The sequence below is a fragment of the Chelonoidis abingdonii genome, chromosome 2, assembly GCF_003597395.2.
Source record: "Chelonoidis abingdonii isolate Lonesome George chromosome 2, CheloAbing_2.0, whole genome shotgun sequence".
Classification (NCBI taxonomy): Eukaryota; Metazoa; Chordata; order Testudines; family Testudinidae; genus Chelonoidis; species Chelonoidis abingdonii.
The window spans coordinates 130309293-130323635 of record NC_133770.1 but is presented as its reverse complement, the minus strand read 5'-3'; the positions used below and the strand labels follow the sequence as shown (position 1 = coordinate 130323635).

Here is a 14343-nt window from a genome sequence, read left to right as displayed (position 1 = left end):
CATCTTTTGTAAATCAAAATGGAAGTCATGTCAGGGACAAGAGTAGAATTGTTCAAATCACTTTACATTTTCCTCACAAGTGTTCTAAAGCTGGAGTATCATTAAATGAAATTGTTTTCAAAGTTGCAAAAGTTTTTCTAATGTTTTGTTGCACACAGAGAGGAGCTAATTAAGGGATGGGTAAAATGAAACTCCTATTGCTGTACACCCCTTGCTGAGATCAAGCATATGGTACCAAAAATATGTAATACTGGAAATACAGAAAAGGCTGTTAGGCCTTAGTTTTGGAACAGTGGAGTGGAAAGATGTGGCACTGACCATCAATGAGAAGATCACCAGCAGTGTTCAGGCTCTGTAGTGGAACTTGTGAAAAGTCTTCAGTTCCAGGCTTTAGAACTCAATCAGATGTGGAGGGGACAGACCACCCTCCAAAACCACAGCACTGATTTCTATTTTTCATCTAAAGAAATAGCTCCTTCACTCAGCCCTGGCCTACACTACAAAGATAGGTTGGGTGTCACCTTGCATCGACTTACATGTGTGTATGTCTACACTCATATTTGATTGCTGCCTATATAAGCGCCCCTGTTAGGGTGACATGGTAACACCCCTGCCCAAATGGCTTTGAGCCGTGTTTGACATATTGTGGTTGATGCAGAGCGAGTATAAATGCTGTGTGACCTATCTCGACCCTAACAGTCCTTCAGTAGCAGTCCCACAATGATCACTCTGGTCACAACTGTGAACTCCACTGCCCAGGGGTCACAGAGACCAGAAGCCATGTCTCCCCACCTTTTAAACCCTCATCAGTTTTTTACAATGCCTCTTCTTCCTGATTTCCCACTTGGCAGCTCTCCCTCATTATGTACAGCTGCTCAACCAACCATGCCGGCTCCATATGTGTCTGCTTGTAGTAGACACGAGGTATTGAATCTTCTAGATGTATGGGGAGAAGAGGCTATGTAGGCAGAGCTATGGACTAGTCATAGAAACATGAATGAAAATATTGCATAGGGGATGCAGATAGCAGCAGCAGTGCCGCATGAAAGCAAAGATGCTGCAGCAGGTCTTCTGCAAGGCCATGGAGGCCGACAATTGAGCTGATGCCAAGCTGCACATCTGTTGCTTTTACCACGCGTTGCATGCAGTACTTGGCAGAGATCCCTCCAGCATCTGCAGACCACTGTGGATATCTTGGAGGAGCCTGAGACAGCGACCCATGTGATCAACAGTGAGGTGGAGGTGGGAGATGTTGTAGGGAAATCCAGCTATGCTGCGAGCCATGTACTTTCAGTACTTCACCGTGGACTAGCAAGTCCTGCCAGCTGAGCACAGAGGAACCTGATGAAGTTAGCCAGACACAGGTATTGCCTTTAATTGTTTTACTTGTATGAGCCAAGGTAGCAATATAACAACCAGATAGATGTCTGCTTCTTAATTCCCTGTATGGTTAGGTGGGCGGGGGGGAGGAGCATGCAGAGCAGTTCATAGGAATGTTCTCAGGAAGATGCAAAGAAATCTTCATGAAAGCTTCATAGATGTACTCTGCAATCCTCTCCTGAAGGTTTCTAGGTGTGGCTGCCTTATTTACTCCTCAGTGGTAGGTCACTTTCCCATGCCACTCTGATGACTTCGCTTGGCACCATTGCAGTTCACAGGCTAGTGGCATATGGGTCTAGACAGCTTTGGGACATCAGTAGCAGCTATGCTTTCTGTGCCTTTCCTACCCTCAGGAGTGAGACATCAGCTAAAATAACTACTGCCTGTGGAAAATTAGTGCCACGGTATTATTGCCCTACGTTCGTACCCATGGAAATAAAGGCTGATATTTCATATAATGGAAAAATTCCTTCATTTCTCCCCACCGCTTTTCCCCAGCTTCTATGCCCTTGGTGAGCCATATTCCTGATGCCTGGGACTGGAGAGCTAGACTGTGCAGAGGCACTTCAAAGCTGACATGTCAACAAGCATGATTTTATTAAAAATATTTATGGGATTAAGAGAATGGAGTTCTGAAATTTATCTTTCACTTTGCATTGTGACTGTAAATCCAATGATACATTGTCTGTTTTATCTGTAGTTACTGCTGTTGAGATCGAAATGCACTGGGACATGTCTTTTTAGTCAGGAAACACAAATGCTGCAGACTCTTGTTGACCTACAGGTCCAGCAATCGTGATCTCACTTCCCTTTGCAGTCAGTGGAGAACTCCATTTTAGCACCTCCCTGTAGTGAGGTGGAGTGGGCTCCCACTGAGCCAGAGGGGGCAGGACCACTCTCTGAGCCCAGGTAGGTGGAGCCAAGCTGTGCCCAACCCTCCCACTGGAAGTCAGGAGGCAAGACAGGAAGTATAAAGGGCAGGTCCTGGAGCTCAGTTGTGCTGCAGCTACCGGAGGAGATGGACACCTCCTACCCCACTCTTTCCTGATGCTGGAAACCATACAGGAGCCCCGCTGAGCTGAGGACTGGCCAGAGCTGCTAGCTGACCGAGGCACTGAGGAGTCAGCTAGTGGCAATCCCAGCATCTACCCTGAGGAAATGGAGTACCCCCACAAATCCAGATCCTCCCCTTGGGGTGTAAGTTGCCCAAGAACAGCTGACCCAGTCTGTCTGCATTGCTGCCAGAAACTTGGTCAGTGTGTTGTGGCTGGATTCCCTGCTGACCCACTGATGGAACACTCTGTAGGGCCCTGGGCTGGGACCCGGTGGAGTTGGCTGAGCCCGGATCCTCCTGCTCCCCTGTCACGGGGTGGCAACCTCCCCACCTTAGGCCACAAGGCCTGCAATTGTCTGCCATCTACCTGAGCCAAGATGTCAGGCAGTAGACTGCTTACTGTTCTGCCCCATCTCGGAGGTCAGAGAAACTCCTCCTGAGGCCCAAGACTGTTTTGGTACCCCGTCCTGAGACTAATTGCGACTCTGCCCCTGCCTAAGTGCCAGAGATCACACAGTGCTCATTGCCCAGCCTTGCTTGAGGGCCGGAAGCATCGCCAGTAACGTATGCTGGTTGGAAAAGCATGACGCTGCCTGTAGCTTCCTATGAACAGTCCTGTTGTTAAAGATGTGAGCATCGCATACCTTCCTTGACCAGCCCATGTTGATAGCCGTGAAGTATTCCCCATGATCCACCAACATTTGCAGAACCACAGAAAAGGAGCCATTTCTGTTGATGTACTCTGTCAATGTGGACTGGTGCCAAATTAGGGATGTGTACACAATCTATCCCCCCAACAGAGTTTTGGAACTCCATTGCTGCAAATCCATCCATGATGCCCTGCATATTGTGTAGAATTTCTGTCCTGTGTAACAGGATATGCTAAATCACGGTATACACTGGTGTGATAACAGCCTCTGCTGTGGATTTTCCAACTCCAAAAGATTTCCCATTGACCAGTAGCAATCCAGCTTTGCAAGATTCCACTGCGTGATTGCCACTTACTTCTTAACTGTCAATGCAGCTGTTATTCTTGTGTTCATCCACTGGAGGGAGAGGACCAGAAAAAAGTGCTGTGTGGCTGTGGCACACTTTACCTCCAAGCAGCACCTTGGAACCCCCATATTCGCACATTGCATAATTATGATCTATTTCATACAAAGCATGTCATGTAAGATACCTTATGAAAGGTCATGATCTGCTGAAACCCATTCTGTCAAAATATGTATATTGTTAGTGTGCATCAAGTTATGAGACTTTGCTGTATCGTTGTTTCTGAAATGTGCTGTAAATTTGCTAGTGGAATACAAAGAATGTGATCCCTGCCCAGGAAGGTGTTCAATGACCATTAATTAGTAGGGGAGTTGTAATAGTTTTTACAATTAATGACAGTTGCACAAGACCACACCAGGGGAGGTACTCAACCCTGTGACTCAGCAAAGCCCACCAGGATGCATTTGGGCTAGTATTTTCCATGCAGGTGGACTGAGGGTGTAAAATAAGGGACAGTAGCATCATGCCTTTGCCTTTCTCCTCCCTGACCTATGCTGGAAACAAGAATGCTGAGAAGACAAAGACTTCAACTGAGGAGACGGGTCCCAGGTTTGAGAGCGAGAAGTCTGTGTATTAAGAACTGTAACATCCAGTGGGATGAGAAAAATGCTTCATCTAAATACTGCCTTGTGTAATAAGGTTTGAGATTTAGATCGTGTGTTTACCTTTTATTTTTTTTGGTAACTTTTTTTCTGACCTGTTATACCTACCACTTATCACTTACAATCTTTCTGTAGTTAATAAATCTGTTTTATATTTTACCTAAAACTGTGTTTTGGTTGAGGTGCTTGGGGAAATCTCAGCTCAGGTTACAAAGGCTGGTGTATGTCTTCCCCATTAAGGGAGGGGGAGACTGGGTAATAAATTTACACTGACCAAGGCAAGATGGTACAGCTTTGGGGTGCAAGGCTAGGATGATGGGGGAAATTGGCTGGTGCCTTTTTCTGTGTGATTCGTGAGTGGCTTTGGGAGCATTCATGAAATCTAGCTGAATGTGATGCTCGACATGCTGTTGTGCTCAGTGATAGCAGCACCTGGAGGGGTTGGCTGCTTGTCACTAGCAAAGCATTGTGAGAGACAGCCCAGGCTGGAGAGTTAAGGGGGCACAATGGTACCCCAGTTCGTGGTTGTGCCCCAGGGATCCTGTCACAGTGGGTTTGTGGTATTTTTTAAAAAGCTTACAAACTATGGAATAGGGATGGTATTATGGAATGGAGAAAGTTACATGATGTCAACTTGACACTTGCCCTCAGCCATCCCAACTCCCATGCAGCTTGTGTGTACCCCACAACATGTTGCAACAATTTATCAAAAGGTATTTTACTGGAGGGTGATGCAGTACACTGAGGTTTGTGTTTGGACAGGCACTGCTGGTGAGGATGTGTAGAACCAACCCAAGCAGCCATACTCTAACTGCAGCGGCTTTATGCTGACATAACTTAAGTTGATCAAAGTTTGTAGTGTAAATGTGGCCTTGCAGCAGCAGGCGGCTGTCCTCCTCTAAAGCAGACCAACTATTAGATGGTACCCCAACATACATGAGCCAGTGTTCTACACAACCACATAAAAATAATTAAGGAAGGAAGGAAATCTTAATAAGATTGAAGCCATTGTGGTGTTTGGTGGCCCTTTTGAAAGGGATATCTCTTTCGCTGTTCCCAGTGCGATTGAGCACTTAATTCCACCATCATCCTCAAGGGCAGGGAATGGATAGCTCAGTGGTTTGAGCATTGGCCTGCTAAACCCAGGGTTATGAGTTCAATCCCTGAGGGGGCCATTTAGGGATCTGGGGCAAAAATCTGTCTGGGGATTGGTCCTACTTTGAGCAGGGGGGTGGACTAGATGACCTCCTGAGGTCCCTTCCAACCCTGATATTCTGTGTGGCATCAGTCCTGTTGAAGACTGTGGGAGATGGTCATTTTGGAAGGGAAAATTTTTTCATGCCAGGTAACTTGACAAATAAAAGTAAATGACCATTAATCCTAAATGTCTTCAAAAACCACCTTTGCACTGGATCCTGTCATCAGGCCAGAAGGGAGTGTGAAAGTAGCATGTATGTGCTAGGGAACCCAAATTACACTAATGATTGTCCTGTCACCAACTTTTCAAACTTTTCATATTGAAATTCTGTGCATTGGCAGTATTGTAATATTTGTTTAAGGCTTAATGGTCATTTTTTTATAACTTAAAAATATTTATTAAATTTTCATTCAGGAGAAACCTTAAATGCACCCGGTAGCAACACAGTGCAAAACCAGTCAACCATGATTAAGGTATTTTAGGTTTTGTGGACTCAGATTAGATTAAACTGACTTCTAAAGATGCACTTGATTTTTTTTTTTCTTCTCCTTTCCTCCCCTACTCTGATGGTATAGCTGTAGGGCAGAGTTAAGGTTGTTTGGCTGCTCTTAACTCTATTTGCACACCTTAATGTATTTTCAGACTTTTTCCACCATCTGTTTTTAGTTTCTTCCGCCTTGTGTTTGAGGTGCACTTTCCTCTTTGTTTTCAGAGTAGTCTTTGATGCTACTTTGCATACTAAAAGGGTCCCGTATTATGGTAACCATCCCTTTGGCCTAGAGTAGTTGAATGTGGTTCTGTCTGGAGCCCACAACTCTGCTCCTAAAACAGCCAGTTAAAAAGTGCTTCCTCTTATGGGTGGAGTGTGGAGTCTTCTGCATGTTCCCAGTACTTCATTATTCAACTAGTCTGTAAATAATGCACAGATACAGGATTTTAACTTTGTTTAGTTTGAGATTTGTATAGTGATGTACATTTTGCGGTATTCTTTGTAAAAAGTAGAAAAAAGCTTAATTCTCCCACTTAAGGTAGCTGGAACAAAAGACTAGTAAAATTTTCTCTTCTGTCAGATAAGAATCACTAATAGGTTTAAAGGAAACTCCTGAACAATTTATTATTGCTTTTGCACAAATTTAAGAGACTGACACACAAGAAAGCAGAACATTTGTACCAAATTTTTGGATTGGAATCTTTCAGCTTTTCTAACAGAAGAAAAAGCTTTGCATTACATTGATATGAAGAAATAAATTCTAAAATTGCATTTAAAATGTAGCATAACTTGGTGCTATTTTTAGTGTGTATATTGTCTTGATTAATTTAGGTGTGTATATATTGAATTTTCTTTTCAGGTTCTCTGATAGAGCAGCTGACCACAGAGAAATATGAGTGTATGGTGTGCTGTGAGGTGATCCGAACAAAAGCCCCGGTATGGAGCTGTCAGAATTGTTATCATGTGTTTCATCTGAACTGCATTAAGAAGTGGGCAAGATCACCAGCATCACAAGCCGAAGGTAGTTATTTTCTTATCAGATGTACAGAGAAGTTCAAATTTTTCATGATATGTGGAAGAGGAGAAATTCTAGTCCTAAATTACCTATTCATTTAAGTTAAGTACAGCTGCCTCCGAGTAAAGCAAGCTGTAAATCAGAAATGGGCAAATTTTATGGTTCTTCACATTACAACTCTAATGTTATTTTCTATACTTTTGGCTGAATGAACTTCCAGGAGAGAGAGGGAGAGAGAGTGTGTGTGTGAATGATAGTGTCATGCCTGTACTGCTATAGTTATAGTTGCATTAAGACATCTGTTTGACGGTTGCCTTATTCTAAGTTCTCTAGAATTGATGTGCTTAGTTGGATTTATTTGAAATTTGATGTGTGCCAGGGGAGTGCAGGGTAGAGTTAGTCACCCATATTGGAGTCATATGTATGTACTGTTCTGGCAATATGAGTCCTGAAAAAAATAGCCATTTTTAAAGAAACGTATGGATGGGATTTTTTTCTGCTTAGCAGTTGAGATCAAACTGTTGATTGACTCCATTTTCATCCACTAATAATCTGCCAAGATTTACCCAACATAGTGATGGCAGCCTGAGAAAAATTAAAATGTGCATTTTCTGCACTGCACACACACCAGTACAGAAAAATATCTAGACGATTTCTATTCTTATCATTTTATATGGTTTAAAGCTCCAAGCTTATAAGCTGTCTAAAATCTGAACGTTTAATTGGATTGCTTTAATATTTGGGGTGCCTCATGGGGTGCAGGGTAGTGTTTGTTAGTGATCCAAATTTGAGGTCATTTGACTCTGGGATTCCTGAGTTATGGAGCTTCCCCCTAAACCCCACCTCCCACCTTCCTTCTGCTTCCTTGTGCTGTTAAATGAAGAAGTACTAATCACTGATAAAATCACATGCCTTGTTGAATTTGATGATTGAAATAGACATTGATGGCTTTGACTTCAATTAACTAAACTAAGATAAAATTAATCACAAGCCCTCACCTAAGACAAAAGGAGTTTTGAACTGAGTGGCTGGACATTACTATGATTTGTGAGTCATGGGTGGCAGTTTTATTTGGGGGAATGTAATCATACTATTTTATTGGGGGGTGGGGGCGAATTAGATACGTGAATGCTTTTTAGGGAATGGTACTAGGGGGTGGAAGAGTGAGGGAATGGTAGGGGAGTTTAGGGAGGAGGATAAATGTGAATGGATGTTAGGGGGAGATGAGAGATGCTTGGAACTTAGATGAGGGAGACATCGCACCCCCCAACTCTGCCAGTGTACTTCAACCCCCCTGTATCTCCCAGCTATGCCAGTGGACTGCAAACATCCTGCACGCACAGCTGTGCCAGCTACCATGTACCCCAACTCCCTGCATCCCCCAACTCTGCCAGTGCACCTCAACAATTGTGCACCCCAACTCTGCCAGTGCACCCCCGCTACCCTAGTTATGCCAAACATCATGCACTCTAACCCCACCCCCCTGCATCTTCCAGCCCTGCCCGTGGACCCTAACCACCCTGCATCCACAGAAGTCTTTGGAGGGAAGAAATTAGACGTGAATTATTTCTTGAAGAGGGAGGTGTTATGGGGTTTGGGGTGCAATCCACACTAGTGACTGTAACCTGGGGTGCCTCTCAATGCTTTGCTGCTGTATTTCCCAGCCTGGGATGCTCACAACCAACCTGTCAGCATACAGGTAACAGCCTAAGTGTCTGTGGGCTGAACAGCTCTGGTTTAGCAGCTCTTGCACCACCAGCCTGCCAGCAGCACACCAAATATGCTCTCTCTGGTCTGCACCAGCCTTGGGTACTACTTGCAGGGTGACCCCAACACACTCCCAATCATGAATTTTTCCAAAAACCTCGTGCTTTGTAATGTTCATCCCTCTCTTGGACAGTTCAGAGAAATAATAGGGTGGGTTTGTTCCTTTAAAGGTACACAACCTGGCAGCTTTCCACATTCACTTTAATTCAAATACTGTACTGGTGGTTTAGATTAAAAGTAAAACAAATTTATTAACAAAAGATAGGATTTTAAGTGAGTTCAAGTATAAGAGAGAAAGTTAGAAAGGGTAACAAGCAAATAAAAGTGAAAATACACATCTGAGTCTAAAACTTAATTTAGCAGGGTTCAGGGTTTGTTCAAGATGATTTCTTTTACCAATCATCATCCTTCTACCATGACAGACTTTCCCTCAGTTAGAACTGTAATCAATCATTGACTGTGTGTGTGTGTGTGTGTGTGTGTTCTTTCTGTGTGCTGTTTCAACTCTGCGCAGATAGCTGACACAGCACACCTTGATAAAATTGCCCAAAAGACCATAGACCTATTTCAGGAGAGGAAGCACTTGGCCAGGTTTGTCAACAAAGCACAATCCTAATGCCCTGGCTCAGTGGTTACCGGTACATTAACATATGTATGCCCATTGCAGTGGGCTCAGCTGAAGTGAATGGCGGAACTTTCCATTCCCCACCTTGGTTAGCCAAAGACACTCCCTCTGAAACCCCTCTTTGTACACTGATACAAACAAGTTATGTATCATAGAATCATAGATGATTGGGGTTGGAAGAGACCTCAGGAGATCATCTAGTCCAGCCTCCTGCTCAAAGCAGGACCAGTCCCAACTAAATCATCGCAGCCAGGGCTTTGTCAAGCCAGGCCTTAAAAACCTCTAAGGATGGAGATTCAGGTAACTCATTCCAGTGCTTCACCACCGTCCTAGTGAAATAGCTTTTCCTAATATCCAACCTAAACCTCCCCCACTGCAACTTGAGACCATTGCTCCCAGTTCTGTCATCTGCCACCACTGAGAACAGCCTAGCTTCATTCTCTTTGGAACCCCCCCCTTCAGGTACTTGAAGACTGCTATCAAATCCCTCCTCACTCTTCTCTTCTGCAAACTAAATAAGCTCAGTTCTCTCATCCTCTCATAAGTCATGTGCCTCAGACCCCTGATCATTTTTGTTGCCCTCCGCTGGACTCTCTCTAATTTGTCCACATCCTTTCTGTAGTGCGAGGCCCAAAAGTGGGTTAATACTCCAGATGTGGCCTCACCAGTGCCGAACAATCATTTCCCTCAATCTGCTGCTAAGGCTCCTGCTAATGAAGCCCAATATGCCGTTTGCCTTCCTGGCAACGAGGACACACTGTTGACTCCTATCCAGCTTCTAGTCCACTGTAGTCCCCAGGTCCTGCACAATTGCTGCTTAGCCAGTTGATCTCCAGCATGTAGTAGTGTATGGGATTCTTCTGTCCTAAGTGTCCTTGTTGAACCTCATCAGATTTCTTTTGGCCCAATCCTCCAATTTGTGTAGGTTACTCTGGACTCTGTCTCTATTCTCCACTGTATCTACCTCTACCCCTAGCTTAGTGTCATCTGCGAACTTGCTGAGGATACAATCCATCCTGTCATCCAATCCTTGATAATGGTTGCCAAATAGACATCGAGCCATTGATCACTACCCACTGAGCCTGGTGATGTAGCCAGCTTTCTATCCATCTTATAGTCCATTCATCCAAGCCATACTTCTTTAACTTGCTGGCAAGAATGCTGTGGGAGACTGTATCAAAAGCTTTGCTAAAGTCAAGGTATATCACGTGCACCGCTTTCCCCATATCCACAGAGCCAGTTACCACCTCATAGAAAGCAATCATGTTGGTCAGGCATGACTTGCCCTTGGAGAATCCATGTCAACTGTTCCTGATCATCTCCCTCTCCTCTAAGTGCTTCAAAATGGATTCCTTGAAGATCTGCTCTATGATTTTTCCAGGAACCGAGATGAGGCTGTAGTTCCCTGGATTTTCCTTCTTCCCCTTTTTTTTAAAAAAGAGGGCACTATATTTGCCTTTTTCCAATCGTCTGGGACCTCTCCCATTCGCCACAAGTTTTCAAAGATAATGGCCAATGGCTCTGCAATCACATCAGCTAACTCCCTGAGCACCCTCGGATGCATTGCATCCGATCCCATGGACTTGTGGATGTCCAGTTTTTCTCAATAGTCCTTCGCCTGTTCTTTCACCACTGAGGGCTGCTCACCTCCTCGCCATACTGTATGTCCCAGTGCAGCAGTCTAGGAGCTAACCTCGTCTGTGAAGACTGAGGCAAAAAAAAGCATTGAGTATTTCAGCTTTTTTCACATCATCTGTCAATGGGTTGCCTCCCCCATTCAGTAAGGGTCCCACACTTTCCCTGATCACCTTCGTGTTGCTAACATACCTGTAGAAACCCTTCTTGTTACCCTTCATATGGCTTGCTAGCTGGAACTCCAATTGTGCTTTGGCCTTCCTAATTACACCCCTGCATGCTTGAGCAATATTTTCATACTCCTCCCTAGTCATCTGTCCAATTTCTCACTTCTGATAAGCCTGTTTTTTGTGTTTAAGCTCACCGAAGATTTATCTGTTAAGCCAAGCTGATCTCCTGCAATATTTGCTATTCTTTCTGCATATCGGGATGGTTTCTTCCTGTGCCCTCAATAAGGCTTCTTTAAAACACAGCCAGCTGTCCTAGACTCCTTTCCCCCTCATATTAGCCTCCTAGGGGATCTTGCTCATCAGTTTCCTGAGGGAGTCAGAGTCTGTTTTTCAGAGGTCCAGGGTCTGTATTCTGCTTCTCTCCTTTCTTGCTTTTGTCAGGATCCTGAACTCGACCATCATATGGTCACTGCTACCCAGGTTGCCACCCACTTGTATTTCCCCTACGAATTCTGCCGTGTTTGTGAGCTGCAGGTCAAGAGGAGCACTGCCTCTAACAAAGCAGCCTTTGGCAGGACATTACTGAATGTATCAATTCAGAACACATTCCTTAGAGCAGGGCAGTCACAGCCCAAAGCTGGGGATTCTTCACTTCTGAGGCACACCAAACCAGCCAAGCAGAGAGGACTTCGGTTTTACCCCACTGGCTAACTAGAAGTCATACAAGCAATTCCCTCAGACACTCCTGTTTCCCAGTATCACCACCAGCGCCACTCATTATTGGGATGAACTGTTATGAAAACCAATACCCCAGCAAAAGAGAAAAGGTTCTCCCAATTCCAAAGGACCAAGCCCCAGACCCATGTCAATAAATCAGTCAGATCTTAACCACTGTTGCCAGTTCTTTAGAATCTAAAATCTAAAGGCTTATTCATAAAAAGAAAGAAATATAGATGAGTTAAAAGTGTTAAATAAATCAAATACATACAATAATTGCAAAGTTCTTAGTTCAGGCTTCTTTCAGGCTTGATGGGATTACTGTTAATTTAAACCAATAAAGTTTCTAGAGTACAAACATCCCGGTGTATGTGTCATTCAGTCCTTTGTTCAGAGCTTCAGTTTCAAGCACAGTTCCTCCAGAGGTGCGAAGCAGGATTGAGGAGAAAATGGAGGGGTTTCCACAGCCTTTTATATCCTCTGCCCTGTGGAAGGACACCCCTTTGTTCTTACTGTGGAAAATCACAGCAGCAAGATGGAGTTTGGAATCACATGGGCAAGTCACATGTCCATGCATGACTCAGTTTGCAAGTGGCAGCCATTGCTCACATGCTACTTTGAATGTCTCCAGGAAGGCTCCTCAGATGTGGATTGGGGTCTCCCAAGGTCCACTGTCAGTTAAGTGTTTCTTGATTGGGCACTTAATCTGAAGAATTATTTCTCAAGAAGCTGACCAAATGCTTCATTAATGCTACTTAGAATCAAACACATTGAGATACATGTACATAGGCCATATTCATAACTTCACATACAAAAATGATACACACTTACAGACAGCATAATCCTAACCAGCAAGTTACAACCTTTTCATAGATACCTTACTTGACCTGCTTCATACAAGATTTGGTGCAGCTATAGGACCTTGGTTGCAACAATGATTTATATGGTCACAGTTCATGTCAGTAACATCACACAATCCCTAATTGGATCCTCCAACATTTGGACCAGGAAGTTATTGCCAACACTTTTCAAAAACTTCCTGGATTGTCTGGGCACTGCTGTATTGCTCTCCCAGCAGATATCAGGGTGATTTGAAGTCCCCCATGAGAACCAGGGCCTGTGATCTGGAAACTTCTGTTAATTGTCCAAAGAAAGCCTCGTCTACCTCATCCTCCTGGTTTGGTGATCTATAGCAGACACCCACCATGACGTAACGCTTGTTGCTCTCACCTCTAAGATTAATGCAAAGATTGTCAACAGGCTTTTCTCTGGAGCTCTGCAATCATACTGTTCTCTTATATACAGTGCGACTCCTTCACCTTTCTCCCCCACCTGTCCTTCCTGAACAGTTTATGCCCAACCATGACAGTGCTCCAGTCTGCCCGTCTGACATAGTTAGTTACCATCTGTTACCTTATATATACTGAGTCGATCAAAACATCTCTATTCGTCACGCTGTCATCACAACATTATCTTTAGGAGGGGCCAGTGTGCTCCTGTTATCTTTGGGAAGTGAGTTTGTACCACACCTGGTATCGGGATGATCTGTTACCACCTTTATGGAATGTGTTTGCGTGAGTGTCCTGCGCCTATCACTTCTTAGGACTGTGTGTGTTTTTGCAATGCCAGCCCTGTTTTTGCCAAGTTCTGTGAACTTGAAAGCAGGCATGTTTTATAACAGGGCCTGACTTCTGCTTACAACCTGAGTTTTGATAACTTTGCTTCATAAGAGCAGGGCCAAACTACTAGTTTAATTCAGGCCTCATGTTTCACGCTCTCTCTTTCTAGTACAAGGACCTTCCCCAGAAGCAAAAGGGTTGGCTTCCCTTGTCTTGGGTGAAAGATCTTAGTCTAAGATGTTTTCTTATCCTTATTCAATTTCTAGATACTTCAGTCCCCCCTTTAATTGAAGAACACATCTTTTGCAGTTGTTCCTTTCTATCTAATCAGTAAAGAGTCCTGTAGCACCTTATAGACTAACAGAAGTACTGGAGCATGAGCTTTCGTGAGTGAATACCCACTTCGTCGGATGCATCCGACAAAGTGGGTATTCACTCACGAAAGCTCATGCTCCAATACTTCTGTTAGTCTATAAGGTGCTACAGGACTCTTTACTGCTTTTACAGATCCAGACTAACACAGCTACCCCTCTGATACCTTTCTATCTAGTTAGAGATGTGAAAAATGGCTTCTCTCCTTGCTTCAGTCTTCCAAAGTTTAATGAGTTTGTTTCAAGAGGCAGGATAGCCTCATCTTGTTTTTCCCTTCCCGTGGACTCCCAGTCCCCTTGCTGATATCTGTGTAAATGGGGCTTCTATTGTTTTTGTTCACGCTTTGCTTAATAGCACTGGAGCCAAGTAAATAGGTGCCTTCTCTCCTGTTTTGGAGGCAGCCTGTTTCTCCCTGTTTGGCCACAGACTTTAAAGCCTAATATCATTAAGTTTCTGTATCTCCTCTGATAGTGCTAATATATATGTTTCAGAAGGACATAAATCACCAGTGTGTCATTAGCTTTCAGAAAAGATCTCACTCCGTACACTTTTATAATATATTGTATACAATCAGCTGATTCAATTGCTGATCATTTATGGTTCAGCCCCGCATATTTATAGACCAGTATGATTTTTTTAACTGAAT

The 14343-nt window shown here is 44.0% G+C and overlaps 1 protein-coding gene across 1 annotated transcript in view; it reads left to right on the top strand.

Moving 5' to 3' along the window:
* NFX1 (nuclear transcription factor, X-box binding 1) overlaps positions 1–14343 on the top strand; it is a 235223-nt gene that overhangs the window by 27636 nt on the left and 193244 nt on the right. The window contains exon 3 of the mRNA XM_032803700.2: positions 6637–6798. Coding sequence (XP_032659591.1) covers positions 6637–6798 — 162 coding nt within the window. The remainder of the gene's footprint in view (positions 1–6636; positions 6799–14343) is intronic.